The sequence below is a fragment of the Paralichthys olivaceus genome, chromosome 8 (genome assembly GCF_024713975.1).
Source record: "Paralichthys olivaceus isolate ysfri-2021 chromosome 8, ASM2471397v2, whole genome shotgun sequence".
NCBI classification, from domain to species: Eukaryota; Metazoa; Chordata; class Actinopteri; order Pleuronectiformes; family Paralichthyidae; genus Paralichthys; species Paralichthys olivaceus.
Genome location: NC_091100.1, coordinates 11457648 through 11472867, shown reverse-complemented (window position 1 = coordinate 11472867; position 15220 = coordinate 11457648). Strand labels below are relative to the sequence as shown.

General features: G+C 39.4%; 1 protein-coding gene across 1 annotated transcript; it reads left to right on the top strand.

Annotated features, from left to right (window-relative positions):
- The first annotated feature begins 828 nt into the window (after positions 1-828).
- Positions 829-14401, top strand: LOC109637792 (G-protein coupled receptor 83). The gene is made up of 4 exons (XM_020100357.2): positions 829-1527; positions 2259-2384; positions 8285-8418; positions 9158-14401. The coding sequence occupies exons 1-4, from the start codon at positions 1078-1080 to the stop codon at positions 9867-9869; spliced, it is 1422 nt and encodes a 473-aa protein (XP_019955916.2). The 5' UTR covers positions 829-1077; the 3' UTR covers positions 9870-14401.
- The last annotated feature ends 819 nt before the right edge of the window (positions 14402-15220 follow it).

The following is a 15220-nucleotide window of genomic DNA, read 5'->3' as shown; positions in this document are numbered from 1 at the left end:
AGATCAAACAGGTTCAGCAGCGTCTCCAAACGTCTCCTACACGAAAACATGATGTGGTGCATTTCAAAACTAGATCTAATTGGTGAAGATGGAGCCACTTGCTCTCTAATAGCTAGGGTAGTAAGATGGGGTATTGGATCCCTAACCAATCACAGAGGTTGTTATATCCCTTGTTTAATTTGCATTGATTTACCATTTTTTTCCAGCACAGGGCACAAAGGGAAGTATTAAACAGAGTATCTAAATAACTCAGCGAGGGTGGAAAAGAAAAGGCTGCAGGAAATCAGAAATCCAAATGGGAGAGGAGATTGTTCTTTTAAATACCAGCTTAAAAATGTATATTTCCAATCCAGTTTGTGAGTCCAGTTATTTGTTTAACTTTTTTAAACGGCATTTTCAAATAGTTAAATTCCATTATGTATATCCATATATAAATAATTGAATGTATTTTTAAATAATAATAATTCGTTTTTTTGTGGCTCCTTTATAATTAGATCTATTCATTGAAGGCTTAATATTTCATATCTTTTCTTTTTGTAATTAATCTTTTTATTTCTCATTAAAATATATAATTAATTGGCAACATTTATAAATGGATTTTTACTACTGCAGGGACATTTATTGTCCTCACAGTGACAAATCAAAACATGAGGTAAATGATGGTCATCCATTTGGTTGTTTGGTCAAAAACCACAAACAAGAGTTGAATTTGTGGATTCACACGAGAGAGGTTCCTCCATGTTTTAAAGGATGTTTGAATTCATGCAGATTCTCGTGGAGGAACAGACGATGCACCAAACAACACACAAACAACACACAAACAACGCACCACTCTGCTCTGACCTGTGAGATAAAGTTTTACTGCTGCAAATCAGTAAGAGTGGAAACTGGAGATCACTGCAGTCTCTGTGGCCACGCACGCACACGCACGCACACTGGTTTAAAAGCAGCAGTCAGCGCTGCTGAGTCGCATCACGCAACTTGTTGCTCCAGCGGCTCCGCATCTCTTCAGTGGCATCGTTATCTTCATCACTAGTTCACAGAAGAAGAAGAAGAAGAAGGAGAAGAGGAAACAACATGCCAGCTGTGTGTGTGCACCTCTCTCTGCTCCTCTGGGTTATTGGCAGCTCTGGCAGAGCAGCAGCTGCGGGACAGACCCTCAACGACTCCTCACTTGTGGCGGGGGGGATGTTTTCCTCCAGGGAGAATTTCCTCAACGTGTCGGTGGCTCAGCTGGAGAACCGGACCTCCGGCTTCTTCCTCCTGGATTTTGACGAGGGGCTGCTGGAGGACTGGCGCTCCCTGGCCAGTAAGAGGAGCCGCGGCGGGGAGTCGCAGGAGGGCGGTGTAAAGGTGCTGCTGGTGGCCGCCTACTCCCTCATCATCGTGGTGTCCCTGTTCGGGAATATCCTGGTGTGCCATGTGCTGGTGAAAAACAAGCGCGCCCAATCCGCCACCAGCTTGTTCATCATGAACCTGGCAGTGGCTGACATCTTCATCACCGTCCTCAACACACCCTTCACCCTGGTAAGACCAGCCTTCACCCACATGTGGAATAAACATTATATATATATATATGACTTTATATATGTAAAGTGTGTGTGTTGTTTACTCCTTCTAATGCAGAGGCAGCACAGACTAAAGAAAAAAAGATTCAAACTTTCAGACCATATTACTTGTGGATATACTTGAAATCATTAAAAAATACCTTAAATAGAACACTTTAATCATAACATAATACAAATATCTTTCATAGGGGAAAGATTGACCTTTTTTACTTTGCAGCTTACTCCCCTTTTTTTTATTACACCCTTCAGAAACGTACACTTTGTACCATACCGTCCCAGAATTGCTATTGGAGTCATTAGCCCCCCCCCACCCAACAGAGAAATAATCGGGTGAATACCATTGTAGATATCTATCTATTTCATTATCCAGGGTTTTAACCTTTTTTTCCCTGGGTTCATGGCTTTCTTTGAAACAAAAGCTTTACAAGTATTTCCCCATAGTGAATTAAATATTGATTTAAAGACTTCACAGGTATTTGATCATGGATGTTTGATCTGTGCTTTAGTGGTGATTATAGAATCAGTCGTCACATCGCCTCGACTTGACCATTTTCAAAAGATAGACAATTTAGAGGATGGATGGATGGGATCTGGAATTTGACAGATTTAAATGACCTGAGCTCCCTCTCTCTTTCTATGTGTGTGTGTGTGTGTGTGTGTGTGTGTGTGTGTGTGTGTGTTTTCCCCCAGGTCCGGTTCGTGAACAGCACCTGGGTGTTTGGGAGGACTATGTGTCACATCAGCCGCTTTGTGCAGTACTGCTCCCTGCACGTCTCCACTCTCACACTGACGGCCATCGCACTGGACCGCCGTCAGGTTTGTCGACTCTCAGGAGATGGTGCAGTGATGCTCCTCTGTTACAGAAGATCATATAGCTTAGTGGTGTGATACTATGTTGTTATGCAGTGAACATGAATTTGTCATTGACAGTTAGTAAAGCCTCTGTTTATCGGAGACGCACTGTTTTTCTACCAAACACTCGTCCATTTACATGTTAATGGAGGGATGCTTGGAGCCCATTAAATAGATTTTTTATTCACAGGTGGCAAAAAAATATCCACTTAGGTTCCAAAACTGTGGGTGTCTTCGATGATGAATGCAACATATTCTTCACCAGAAAAAGTTTAGTAAATAAATCTCTTTCAAAATAAATGTCTGCGCCTACTCAAAAAACTGAATCATACTATTCCTTCTGTTTTAATCCTTCAATCCAAATGATGCCGACTCAGCTCCTAATTCTACACGCTGCTAACTGTGCATATACCTGTAACTACACGACAATGGCACTGCTGCTCATTCTTTTCAATGGTGTGTGCTACGTAAGGATGTTTTTTCATTGCACAGAATATCCAACTGTCCAACTGCAACAAAGCTTCCAGCCAAGCATGGAATTCACAAAAAAAGGGAAACCTAATATTGTGTGTGACTGAGTTCCCTGAATCATTTGAAATAACTTATATATCGAGACCTTGGGAAGAAAACCCTGTCATGGAAAAACATTTTGAGTCAGAGCTTGTTGTAGGTAGTGTGTTAAATACAAACCAGAAAACAGTCCTCCAAATTCTGATCAGACCTCATGAGTCCAATTGAATTTTTGTGCCAGTGTGATGAAATTCCCTATGAATGTTCCCAATATATATCACGTTCACAAGAACATGAAGTCACCATGAATTTGACCTTTTACCACCAAATTCTGATCACTTCATCCATGAGTCCAACTGAACCTTTGTACCAAATTTGAAGAAAATGCCTCAAGGTGTTTCTGAGCTTTTGCGTTCCCAAGACCAAAAAAGTGTTTTGTGAGGTCACGGTTTGCTTGACCTTTGACCCTCCACCACCAAGTTCTAATCAGTTCATCCTTGAGTCCAAGTGAACGTTTGTACCTAATTCGAGAAAATGTCCCCGTCATTCTTGAGATATCGTGTTCACAATGCAAAAAATGTGCTTCGTGAGGTCACAGCAAGCCTAATTTCTTTAAACAGACTGTACATGTGAATATACAGGATCTGTACACTGTTGTTTGAGTCAGCTTTGGTTGTCCGCAGGTAAAGATTGCATTCATATGAAATTAGCTGTTATTCAGGATTATCTAAATGCAGTATGAACCCAATTTTAAGAAATTCCCTGGAGGAGTTTTTGCGATATCGTGCTGACAACCTGAGAATGTATCCCCGGCACGGAGGCATACAAACTAACATGTTATCAGCACCAAACACTCCTCACATTTTAAGTCTTATAAGAGTAGTCAACAGAGAGCACACGGTGGATATCTACCTGCCACAAATCCTGTTGTCGCTGCAAATGTGTTGTTGTCTAACTGTGATTTATTACTGTTACCTCAGGAGTTGAAGCACGGCTGTTCATTCTTGTCTTTGGAAACAGTTGTTTTCAACTCTAATACCTCCTCAAAGTACAGTAGCAGGTGTATCATTTTACTGGATCTTCATTGGTAGATTGAGTTATCCGATTTGCAAGATCTTCCAGTGTGTGTTTTGGCAAATTGTAACTGAATTTCGCTGTGATCATCAATAAGCAGCAAAAAACATGACAACAAGGAGTCTGGATGTTTATGAAGCATTGGTGTTATTCACTGAGCGAGGTATAAGGACTCAATAACAAAGGTATTGCATGGGATTGAACACAAATAACAGCAAAGGAGCAAAATGGTGAAACAGGCAAATCATTCACAGTCAATTAGATAATATAAAATGAGCCTGTTATTGATCTGCCCGTCACCTGCATGTTCCAGAAATGTTCTTGTCGTTGTAAATGTTTCTGACCCGAACAATTTCCTGCTGTGTTCTTCATAAGTGAAAGGAAAAATGTCAAGACCCATAGTTCATAGCTGAAAATGGCTTCAGGAGAATTACATTACATTTGAGACCTTTTATTACATTATTTTAATGTTATTGCTACATATATTAAATGAGTCAGACAAGACTTACAACTGTTATTCTTAAAAAAAGACATTTGTGCAGCACAACATATTCATTTTTAAATATTGGTATAGAGTACCACCTGTACACTAATCTATAACATACTGTTTTTGCAGTTAGTGTCAAAGAAATTAATGAATGAAGTAAACAGAAATTCTGTTATGCATTTTCAACCACTTTTCTTAATGCTCCACTTTCCTTTGTGCACAGCAGTGGGAGTATCTAGACAGAACATATCTTAATAAGAAGGCTTTCTAAGTGCTGTTGTACGTTGTTTTCATTTTGCACTGTTAACACGCACATCTTCTTATGATTTGTATTACACTTTATTGGAGAGTTAATGTAAAAATTTACAAGTCTGTACATTTCTCTCCGGTTCTTCATATATACTGTGATTTACTTCCATTATGGATAAAGAGTGCCATGATATTTAACTCTAGGACAGGTTTGATGGGTGCACAAAGAAGACTAATTTGACATAAATGGCTGTAAATGCAGGTCCTCATTTACGCCGCTCATGGACCAGAGACCAAACAGCTGCTATTATTAGAAGTCTAAAGAAAATCACATGTGCCTCATGGTGAAGACATTTGACTGGTTTGTTGTGCAGAGGATAAATACACTCTGATGTGTGTGTTTGAAATTAACATACACAGTTTTAGTGGCTTTTCATGCACCAGTGAAAAATTGCAGATTAAACTCTTTTAATTCACACTCTACAGCACAAATGTACCAGTGTCAAATCAATAATCACAGATCTGTTTAGTAATGTGACCACTTAGTACCATTTTTATGCTGCTTTGTTTTCAGGTTGTCCATCCATCCCATTCTTGTGAACACTGTATCTCAATCCTTGAGTGAATTTCTTCAAGTTTGGCACAACCTCTCACTTTAACTCAAGGATAAACCTCCCAAAACCCCTTGAGAACACATTGTGTTAAGAACGCCTGTTCACTTAGACTTTGGGATTAAATAATTACTGTATATTTTGATGGTAAAAGGTCAGACTTCATGGGGACCTTACAAAAAGTGTTTCTGGCCTCTTAAACGTGATATCTCAAGTCTGCATTTAGGATATTTCTTCACATTTTGACCAGTTGTCATTTGGACACAGATTAACTGATTTCAGTGATCAAAGGTCACAGTGACCTAATAGGAGTCTGGACAAAAAAATGCATGACTCTACTAGCTGGCAGAGGCGAAAATTTTTTAAAATCATATTATTTAGTCTTAATTAACTAAACCATAACCACTGTGGATAAACAAATGTGTATGATTTTCTAATCTATGATTCTCAGTTTCCTCCCTGTGGCACTGACTTGCTTGATCCTCCTAATCCTATTTTTTCTACACGTAACTATCAACTGTTCCCTGTCGGACCTGAACATTTTTCTTCTTCGCTGATAATGATATTATTATGCTGAATGTTTTTGCGAATTACTTTTCTTGGTGATTGTTTAGGATGCACAGGGTCAGAGATTATTAATACCTGCAACATCCCAAGCTGTAATGAGATTCGGTCCACACCAAATGATCCGACCTACAAAAATATGTTAAATCAACCACTCAAACACAGAAGTCTGCAGCTGAACCACATCTGCTTCTCAAGCCATGCAATTCTACAGGCACGTCACTGATTAAATGAACATGAGCAAACTAAATGATCTCTAAATCATTTCAGCAAAAGCTGGTCTACTGTGTGATGATTCAGTAACATAATAGAAATATTTAATCAAAAATTCCCAAGAATATTACGGTTAAAGTAATAAAATAGAAGACTAAAACCAATGTTTCTGTAAGAGAGTACAAGCGATCTGCATTACAACATGTTCTATCTGTCAGGTCTCTGTTGATGTACTCAGATAGAGATTGTTCAACCCTTAACAATTTTTTTTTTTGAAGTCTTAAAGGTACAGTAGATAGTGTCGTATATTGGGGTAGCGATGATGTGAAGATGATGAAGGAACCTCCGATGACACCGTCTTAATTGTATAAAATGTTTATTACAAAAAGTTCAGCATCAATACAAGCAATGCAATCTGCATATGGAGAGATCCGGGGTCAATGTGCATCTCTCCTGCCTGGAGAGAGATTCGGGGCCAATGTGAATCTCTTCTCTTGCCTGGAGAGAGATTCGGGGCCAATGTGAATCTCTTCTGCCTGGAGAGAGATTCGGGGCCAATGTAAATCTCCTCTGAGGGGCAACTTCAACTCCTCGTTTATATAGGAGGGTTGTTTGCGTGAACCTAAAGAAAATGCATCTGGCTTTCCTCCAGATTGTCCGGTGTCAGGAAGGGAATAGCACCAGCTTAAATTTAGGGTGTCAGTTAGAGCCGTGGTCTAATGCTCTAATGTATACATTCAGTTATTCTCAAACAACCTAAAATTCCTCAGATTTTCTTAGGAGCTGGGGGCCTCAAACCCAAAGATAAATTTCTTTTATGGGGAGGACTACACATAGCATTTCAGACACCACAATAGGTAGAGAGGGTTCCCTCGATGTAAATATAAAGTATTTAAATATAAGGAGCCTTTTCTGGGGTAAAGAAAAAGTACAATTCATACAATTTAGATGAAATGAACTAGTGAAAACATCATGAGGATTATTCTACATTACATTTCTGCCAATAGATCCCTTTCGCCTAAATCTTACACACTGGACCTTTAAACAATAGCCAAGTGCCCATTTTAAGATTTACAGATGTTTACGCTGTGAATGCTCTGTTATTGGCCATTAAAACATTCCTTCACTTTCAGAAGAGTTCAGAGAATAAACCTTGGAGTGCTTAATTCGAAAGTATTGACATTACAACACTAGATACAGGGGAAAAGTGAAAACATGAGCAGCTCAGAAAAAGGTAGAGGACAAGTGGACCAAATGTATAATCTCACTAACAGTGAGGAACTGCTTCAAAGATTTAAGGTGAAAGGAAATTAGAAAAATGTCATCATGATTCACATAAATCTTAAACTCTTCATTTAATCAGAGCTTAAGATTTATGTGAATTGAGTCATTTAATGCTATACAAACTGGATGAAACATCATGATTGACAGCTGAAAATGACTCACGATTGGTCGAGTGTGTTCAGCGGCAGGACCTTGAAAATCAAGTTCCATCTCTCCCAGGACATTTTGGCTTCATCTCTGGATAGTGGGAGGAAATTATAAGACAACTTAAGCTTTTATGTAAACATACAATTTTGAATGTGGAGCTCTTACTTTTAATAAATCATATCACACTGGTAAATTTACTTGAACAAATGATGTGTATATTCTCCCATCACTGCTTTTCCACATCTTTAAATGTGGATTCATGAAATTCAATTAGATATAACTGGACTGGATTTTTTCTTCTTTTCAGCAGGCTGGATGTTTGGTTTTCGACAAAGTTCATCTGAGTTTGGATAATCTGCCCTTCAATGCTTAGGGGGGTCATCGCTAAATGAACTCGTTTTGCACACGAATTCAGGCAGTTTCTGAGACGGATAGATTAAAAAGAGAGTAAGATGTTGAAAAACAGTTTAAGAGATTTGTATGCTGTTTTCTCCTCGCTGCAGCTTTGCTTGCTTCGCAGACCGTAGGCTTGTGTTGACACTCCAGGACATTGTTGTGTTTGTAATTGCATATGAGTCATTTCAGCGCCTCTAATTGTTCACTGATCAACAGGAGATGGAGCTTATATTTAAGCACCAGATAAAAACACAGATTATGTATTTTGTGTGTTTAAATTGAATCAGTAATTTTTTTTATTCATTTACTTATTCATCCTTTCACTCTAGGTTATTTTACACCCTTTGAGACCTCGCAGGTCCCAAGCTCAAGGTCGTGCTTGGGTGGTTGTGATCTGGATAATGGCCACCTGCTTCTCCCTCCCACATGCAATCTACCAGAAACTCCTAACCTTTACATACAGGTACCGTGAAATACTGCATCCTCACACATTTCAACAGGAGGGATCAGTTACATGGTTAAGTAACAGGGTTAAGTAACAGGAAAAGACTTTGACCGTTGGACTCAACACACTCTTTAAGAGTTCAGGCCCGTCTGCTGGTGGTGGCCGAAGCCAGGAGGTGGATAATGGAAACTCTGTTGTATCACGTTATAAGATGATATATACGATTAGACAAGTGAAGGTAAGATAAGGTAAGGAAAGGTAAACGGTAAGATAAGATAAGTTAAGATAAGTTCAGATAAGATAATATAAGATTATCATGTTAGCTCTGGATCACGTTGGGTTATGAGGAATATCAACAGTAGACATTTCAACAAATCCCGACTGTTTGCTGTCCTGGCTCCCAAATGGTGGAACGAGCTCCACATTGACATCAGGACAGCAGAAGGTCTTCACATCTTCTGCCGCAGGATAAAAACACATCTCTTCTTATTGCTAAAGAAGATGATGTCTAATAACCATTAACAATTTAATAAAATATATATCACTTACATGTAGCACTTTGTAGTTTGGCTTTATTGAAGCTAATAATTCTTGCTGTTCTGGGTTTGTACCCTCACGGTTGAATGCACTTATTGTGTAGGTAATGTTATATAATGTAACATTTTATTGTCAAAATAATTACGCAAGAAACTGATCAGCATAATAACCTCTGACTAATCTATATTTTCTTTTGTCCTACTGTGATTGTTTTCACCAGTAAGGACGAGGAGCGCAGCCTGTGCGTCCCAGACTTCCCAGAACCATCAGACATCTACTGGCAGTACATCGACCTCCTGACCTTCATATTACTTTACATGCTGCCGCTCCTCATCGTCTCTGCCTCCTACACCACAGTGGCCTGTCGGTTGTGGCGCCACAACACCATCGGTGACACCACAACCGCTCAGCACGCCACCCAGAGAAGAAAGCGGAGGCGGACATTAGCCATGCTCCTTCTTGTGGTCGGGGTGTTTGCTGTCTGTTGGTTCCCACTCAACTGCTACGTGGTGCTGCTTTCCAGCCAGGCCATTCACTCCTCCAACACCCTCTACTTCTGCTTTCACTGGCTGGCCATGAGCTCCACCTGCTACAACCCTTTCATCTACTGCTGCCTGAATCCCACCTTCCGCCAGGAGCTGCGGCTGCTCTATGACATGTGCAGGAGGAGACAGAGGGTGGCGGTCGGGTTGGAGCCTGAACTTCGGCCCGCAGCCATCTGCGCTCCCTGTCGTAGGACCGCGTGGCCCGAAAACCACGAGTCCTCGGGGCAGAGGTGTAATTTACCAGAGCCGGGCCACGGCTCCTCACAGCAGAGTGGTTCCAGTCAGTCACACAACCTGAAAGAGACACATGTGCTGTTCACGGCCAGACAGGTCATCACAGGAAGAACTGACATCCTGTCAGTGGAGCCCATCGTGGCTGTGAGCTGAATGAAGAAATGATAGCTGCCAAAACTCTCATGAGGCAAATATCAGTATCTGAGAATGTTAAGTTTGAGGATTTCTTCATGTCCCAAAGTCGACAGGAAATCTGAACATCAGAACAACAAAGGATTTTAGCTGCAAGAGAAGATGATTTTTGTGATGGATTTAAATAGAAAAAGAAGCTGGAGGCTGTAATCATCGTCTGAAGAGGGGCCTGAGCCCGAACCTAACTGGGAGGTAAAAATCAAATCAAAGTCAAAGGGAGCATCAACTGGTCTGCTGGACTTTTTCTATTTTTTGTGCATTGTTGTTCAAAAACAATGAACTCAGCTCTTAAAAACTGACAAAATAATCTCAAAGTCCATTTAACAGCTTTTGATTGTATCCATTGGATCAGCATCTGATCATTAAAAAGCATTTTAATGCTGTTACTGCATTGAGGAGGTGTAATGTATTATGAGACTATATCTTCATTAGACTTTTTAAACAGGGTTTTTATGTCATGGTCACATTTCAAAGGAAGAAATGTCTTTCCTTTGCAATGAGTTTATGCCAAAACACAGGCTACACAACAGAATGCTTTCATTCTGATGTCTTGATGTAACTGTGATTTTCTTTCTTTCAAAAGCCCCAACAGGCATGAATGATCCTGCTGGGTTTAGAACAAAGTCCATTAATCCCCCAGAATCTCATGCTCTGAAAGTGTGAGGAAAAAAATGTTTCGGTTTGCTCTGGAGGACAGAATCTCAGCAGCAAAGAAATCCTCTTCACATTGATCTACGGGTCATTTACAACCCGTCCTGCTGCTCGTACCTATTTCTGCTCCTCTTTGATTCCCTGTCATGGAGGGTTTGCAGAGCAAGCGCAAGACAGCACTGTGAGACACGTGCACGACACTCATTCTGGAGTTTTTATTGATGAAAGACCTCTCAGCACAGGCAGCAGCAGGGACACAGACACAAACAGCTGTAGTTTCCAACAGCCTCACAAAGTCATGGAGAAAACTCACAATCCATGTAGTAAACTGTTTTGAGACCCATCAATTCAGGTCCTTATCAGTCTCCAGTAATTGTTGTGTAATCCTTTCTCATTGAACTTTATAGCTGCTTTAAATCTGCTGTTGGTCTGACCTATTCCCTTTATTCGCCCCCTGGGCAAAATTGTATTTAAAAAAATTAATATAATACTAAAATACTGCTACTACTACTAATAACAATATTAATAATATATTATAATCATTCATCTGTCCAACTATCCAAAAAACAATGAATACAATAATAATAGTAATAATAATCCATCCTTTGAAGGTCACAGGATTATTATTATGTTACATGTTATTACAAGCATCTTAATGTCTCCAAGCACGGAAATGTATATCTTTATATTTTTGGCTGTCTGTGTGCTACTGAATTCATTCCAGCTTCTCTGCCTGATAAAAGTTGGCATCAACTAAAAAAAAATCACTAGCAACAAAAGAAAACCTTTCAGAATATGATTAGAGTAATAAAAGCTCAATCTTTGTTGCAGTGTCTGCAATCTGTTCTCAGATCAGAGCATAGTCTGGCTCCAAAAGCTGCAGCTGCCCCAATCTCACAAGGTCATTTTCGTTTGCATGACGTCAATTAAAAGTCAGGAGTGAGTCACAGAGAAATGTGCAGCGACTACCAGCGACCAAAAAACAAACCTGTCTCCATCAAATTATTATCATATACAACCAAACTGCAACAGCAAACAGGTTTTGTTTAAAAGTAACTGGAAACTGCTGCCACATGACTGGGTAATTGTACAATTTTATGAATAAGGAGCTGTGCAGGGTTTCCCAGTAAAATGGTTGTTTATTTTAGTTTACTTTTTATGGTATAGCACATTATTCTATATTTTATTCCCTCGGCAGCCCTGAGTTTTGTGAAGGGCATTTAAAACAATGGCTACACAGAAAGCAATAATCTTTAAAACGTATATTCAAAGACAGAACAGAACTGGGCAAAAACACAGATAGAGACATGAAAACTGCAAAGACGAATCACCTCTAAGTTTGTGGTCAGTATAAGCAGATATCCAACTATTCTATACTTCACTTATTCAAACCTTTTCATGTCTTCACAGATCTGATTCACGCAGACACCTTTTTGTTGTTTGTGGTTACGAAACTCACGAGGGAGCAAAGTACATTTCCAGGAAATCAGTGCATACAGAAATATGTGTACTTGTGTGGAGGTTATTTGTTCTCACCAGCTAGTCATCTTTGTGCTATGCATTCCTTTTTCTGCCCTATAATCCTTTCTCCTTTTGAAAAGCATGGAGGAATCGGAAGGAAAAACATGAATTTCTTTCAGAGACTGAGAAAGAAAATTCAGGGCTCATTTGTACAGTAATGCGCAGCCCCCGAACATCCCATTGCAGGGTCTGAGACACAAGTCCAATGGACTTCTGATGGTGTTCAACCCAGCCCTGCATGGACAACAGTGACTGTACTGCAAATGGCTTTCACAGCGTCTCGACAGTGTGCAGTAAACAGGATCTAAAGCTTTGAGCTGAGGAGGAGGTTCAGTGTAATATGGGTTTTTCTCTGTTTCCACACAATCATTACATTGTTTCACATGAACGGAAACAGTATCAGCTGCAGAGGGGGCTTGTGTTACTGGGTTTTGTTATACACCTGTTGATTATATTTTAGAAAAACATTGTATAGAACAGTGTTCATTTTACACTGTGTGCACAACTCAACAAAGATTTTGTGTAATAATAACAACGGAAAACTAGCAATCGCAGAGCACATACCTCCGCCAAGGCTAACGCCCTATCTAGCCATGTTAAGAAAGTGACAAAACTATTCCCAGAACCATGTTTATCTGGATCTGCTACAACATGTAGAAAGTTATTTCTTGGGTCATGCCCCACTCCTCCACAAAATCTCATGGAAATAGATTTTTTGTGCAACTCTTTAAACACAAAAACACATTTTGTGGTGTAAATGATGTCGTTTCGGGTTAAATATGATGTCGGGGCTTGCGGACACTTGGATGACACCACACCAGCAGTATGGAGGCATTTAATGTTTTTGGTGCTTTTTACGCCTGAAGAATTGATCACATTTACCTCAATTTTAGTGGATTTGGCTGGTTTACCCCTGAGACTCCTAAAGAGTTTTGTGGACTCAAACACTCACCCTGCCCTCCGTGGTCGGCATAGTGATGAGTTGTGAGTCAATAAAATTTTTCTTTTCTGTGAACTATCTGATTGAAAAAAAAGATGGTCTATTTCTCACCATGGTAACTAATTACAGTGTTGCTATTATGTTGAGTGAGCTCTGTTGTATTTCAAAGAAATCTGTGGTTGTTTTCCAGGAATGGCTCTGTTGAAAATTATATAAGTCTCTCCTGCATATACCTGATCATTCAGCTGATCGAGCTGCTTGCTCCATGTCCTTGATCATCCATATTTATTTTATTTCTCCATGTAGTCTGAAAAAAATTAACAAATTTCATGATTCTGAGCATTGAGCCTCAGTGGTGAGTGACGAACATCCCCAAGTTTTGTGTTCATCTAAATGATCTCTGCCAAGATGTATAAAACAATAATTATTTTACATTTTGTGCACAAACCTCTCTAACTTTTGATTATGAGGGTCCTGAAATGCTTTGTGCTACAAGTACCGTCTCTTTGACAAAGATGTGATTTGTAAAAATGGATTTTGCATATTTTTCAGCTTTGATCCTTGATCCAGACTGACCTATGTCAAAATAAAACACAAAGTCATTCGTATCAGTTCTCCTGCAGAACTACAGCTTGGAATTTTAAGGACTATAAAACCACCTTTAACAACTTTTGAACATGACGGTACATCAATGATAAGTAAGCATTGTGTAAGTTCATTTGAAGAAATGTACCTTGTCTGCTACGCCCACCGGGGGGTTCTGCACATGCTCCCTGTTTTATCTTAGCACGCTGCTCAGCTAATTCAGGGAACATTCAAAGAATGAAGCCTTCAGCGCTAACTATATTCCCATTGTGCAATAAATGGGTAAATCAGGACAAAGTGCTCCTGACTGCACATGCAACCTTTTATACAGATTGCACTAGAGAAGAATTGGAATGGTTTAGAAAATTGACTTTAGCATTTTTCATAATTTTGCATCAAATTTAGGTTCCAAGCCTGTGTGCTCGGCACAACCACAGCAAAACATGTCAACATTCATGCAGTAAAAGCAAAGCTGATGTGAAATATGTAGGAACATTTTGTTGTAAATGTTTAATGTTGCTAGTGATAAAAATGATCCATGTCTCTTAGAGAGTGAAGCAGTAAAATATGTGTACATGTACATGTGAGTCATACATGTGCACCGCTATGTACAAGTTGTATTTAATGATTAATTTGCTTAATTTTTGGTTTATTTGTTGACATGAAATAATCCATAATGCAGTATCATGTGCTGTGTAAATGTAGTTTTATCTTCCAGACCTAATGCTTGAAGTTTAACTGTGTTTGTTCTTAGTCTTAAAAATGTTGTGGTGTGCCTGTTCTACAAAATAAAATATATGAAGTAAGAACAACTAGATGTGATTTTTTAACACTGGTTTCTACATCGTATACAGGGGAACTGCTTCATAGACAACGTCTTTGATTCTTATAAAAATTATTCTCTGTGACCAATTCAAAGTATGGATGAATATTTATGTTCACTCACCAATATAAAAATAATTTAAGATATACTAAGACATTGGTGGTCTCCTTCTATCTCTGCTTTACTTTTCCTCACAAGACAAAGTTTTCATTTATGTCCACTGTCTGTGAGTCTGAATGGGAAACAGCTTAGCACAAGTTGTAGGATTTTCCAGACCTCAGACTTGACCTCTGGTTAAGATGCGATCTGTACAATGACCAAAACATGGCAGTTTTTCTGCGCAATGTTATAACGTATATTGAATATTTGTGTAAGATTCTTTTCATTCATATTGTGCAAGATGCAACACAAGACAGACAGAGATTCTCAGTTTCTGGTTAGTTCTTGACGTTGAACATCACTTGGGAAAAAATAGAAACGCAAACTCCTCTACTGGTTATGGGGAAGTAATCATTTGCCATAAAAGAGGAACCTGTTTCTGATCCATCTCTAAGACTGTAAGACATTATTTTGTGATTGGCGAGAGAGACAGACAGAGACATATATACACAGCTGTTCAGAATAATCTCTGCTGGAGTTCTTACAATCGATGTCTTCAGGATGAAATCTTCCCGTGATCACACACATGGCAAAAATAATACGAGCCATGTGTGGAGGGTGAGACTCACTGTTCTGTCTCTGCAGAGCTGAAAGCTTCCCTGAATACCTTTATGGCGTGCATCAGCCTTCACA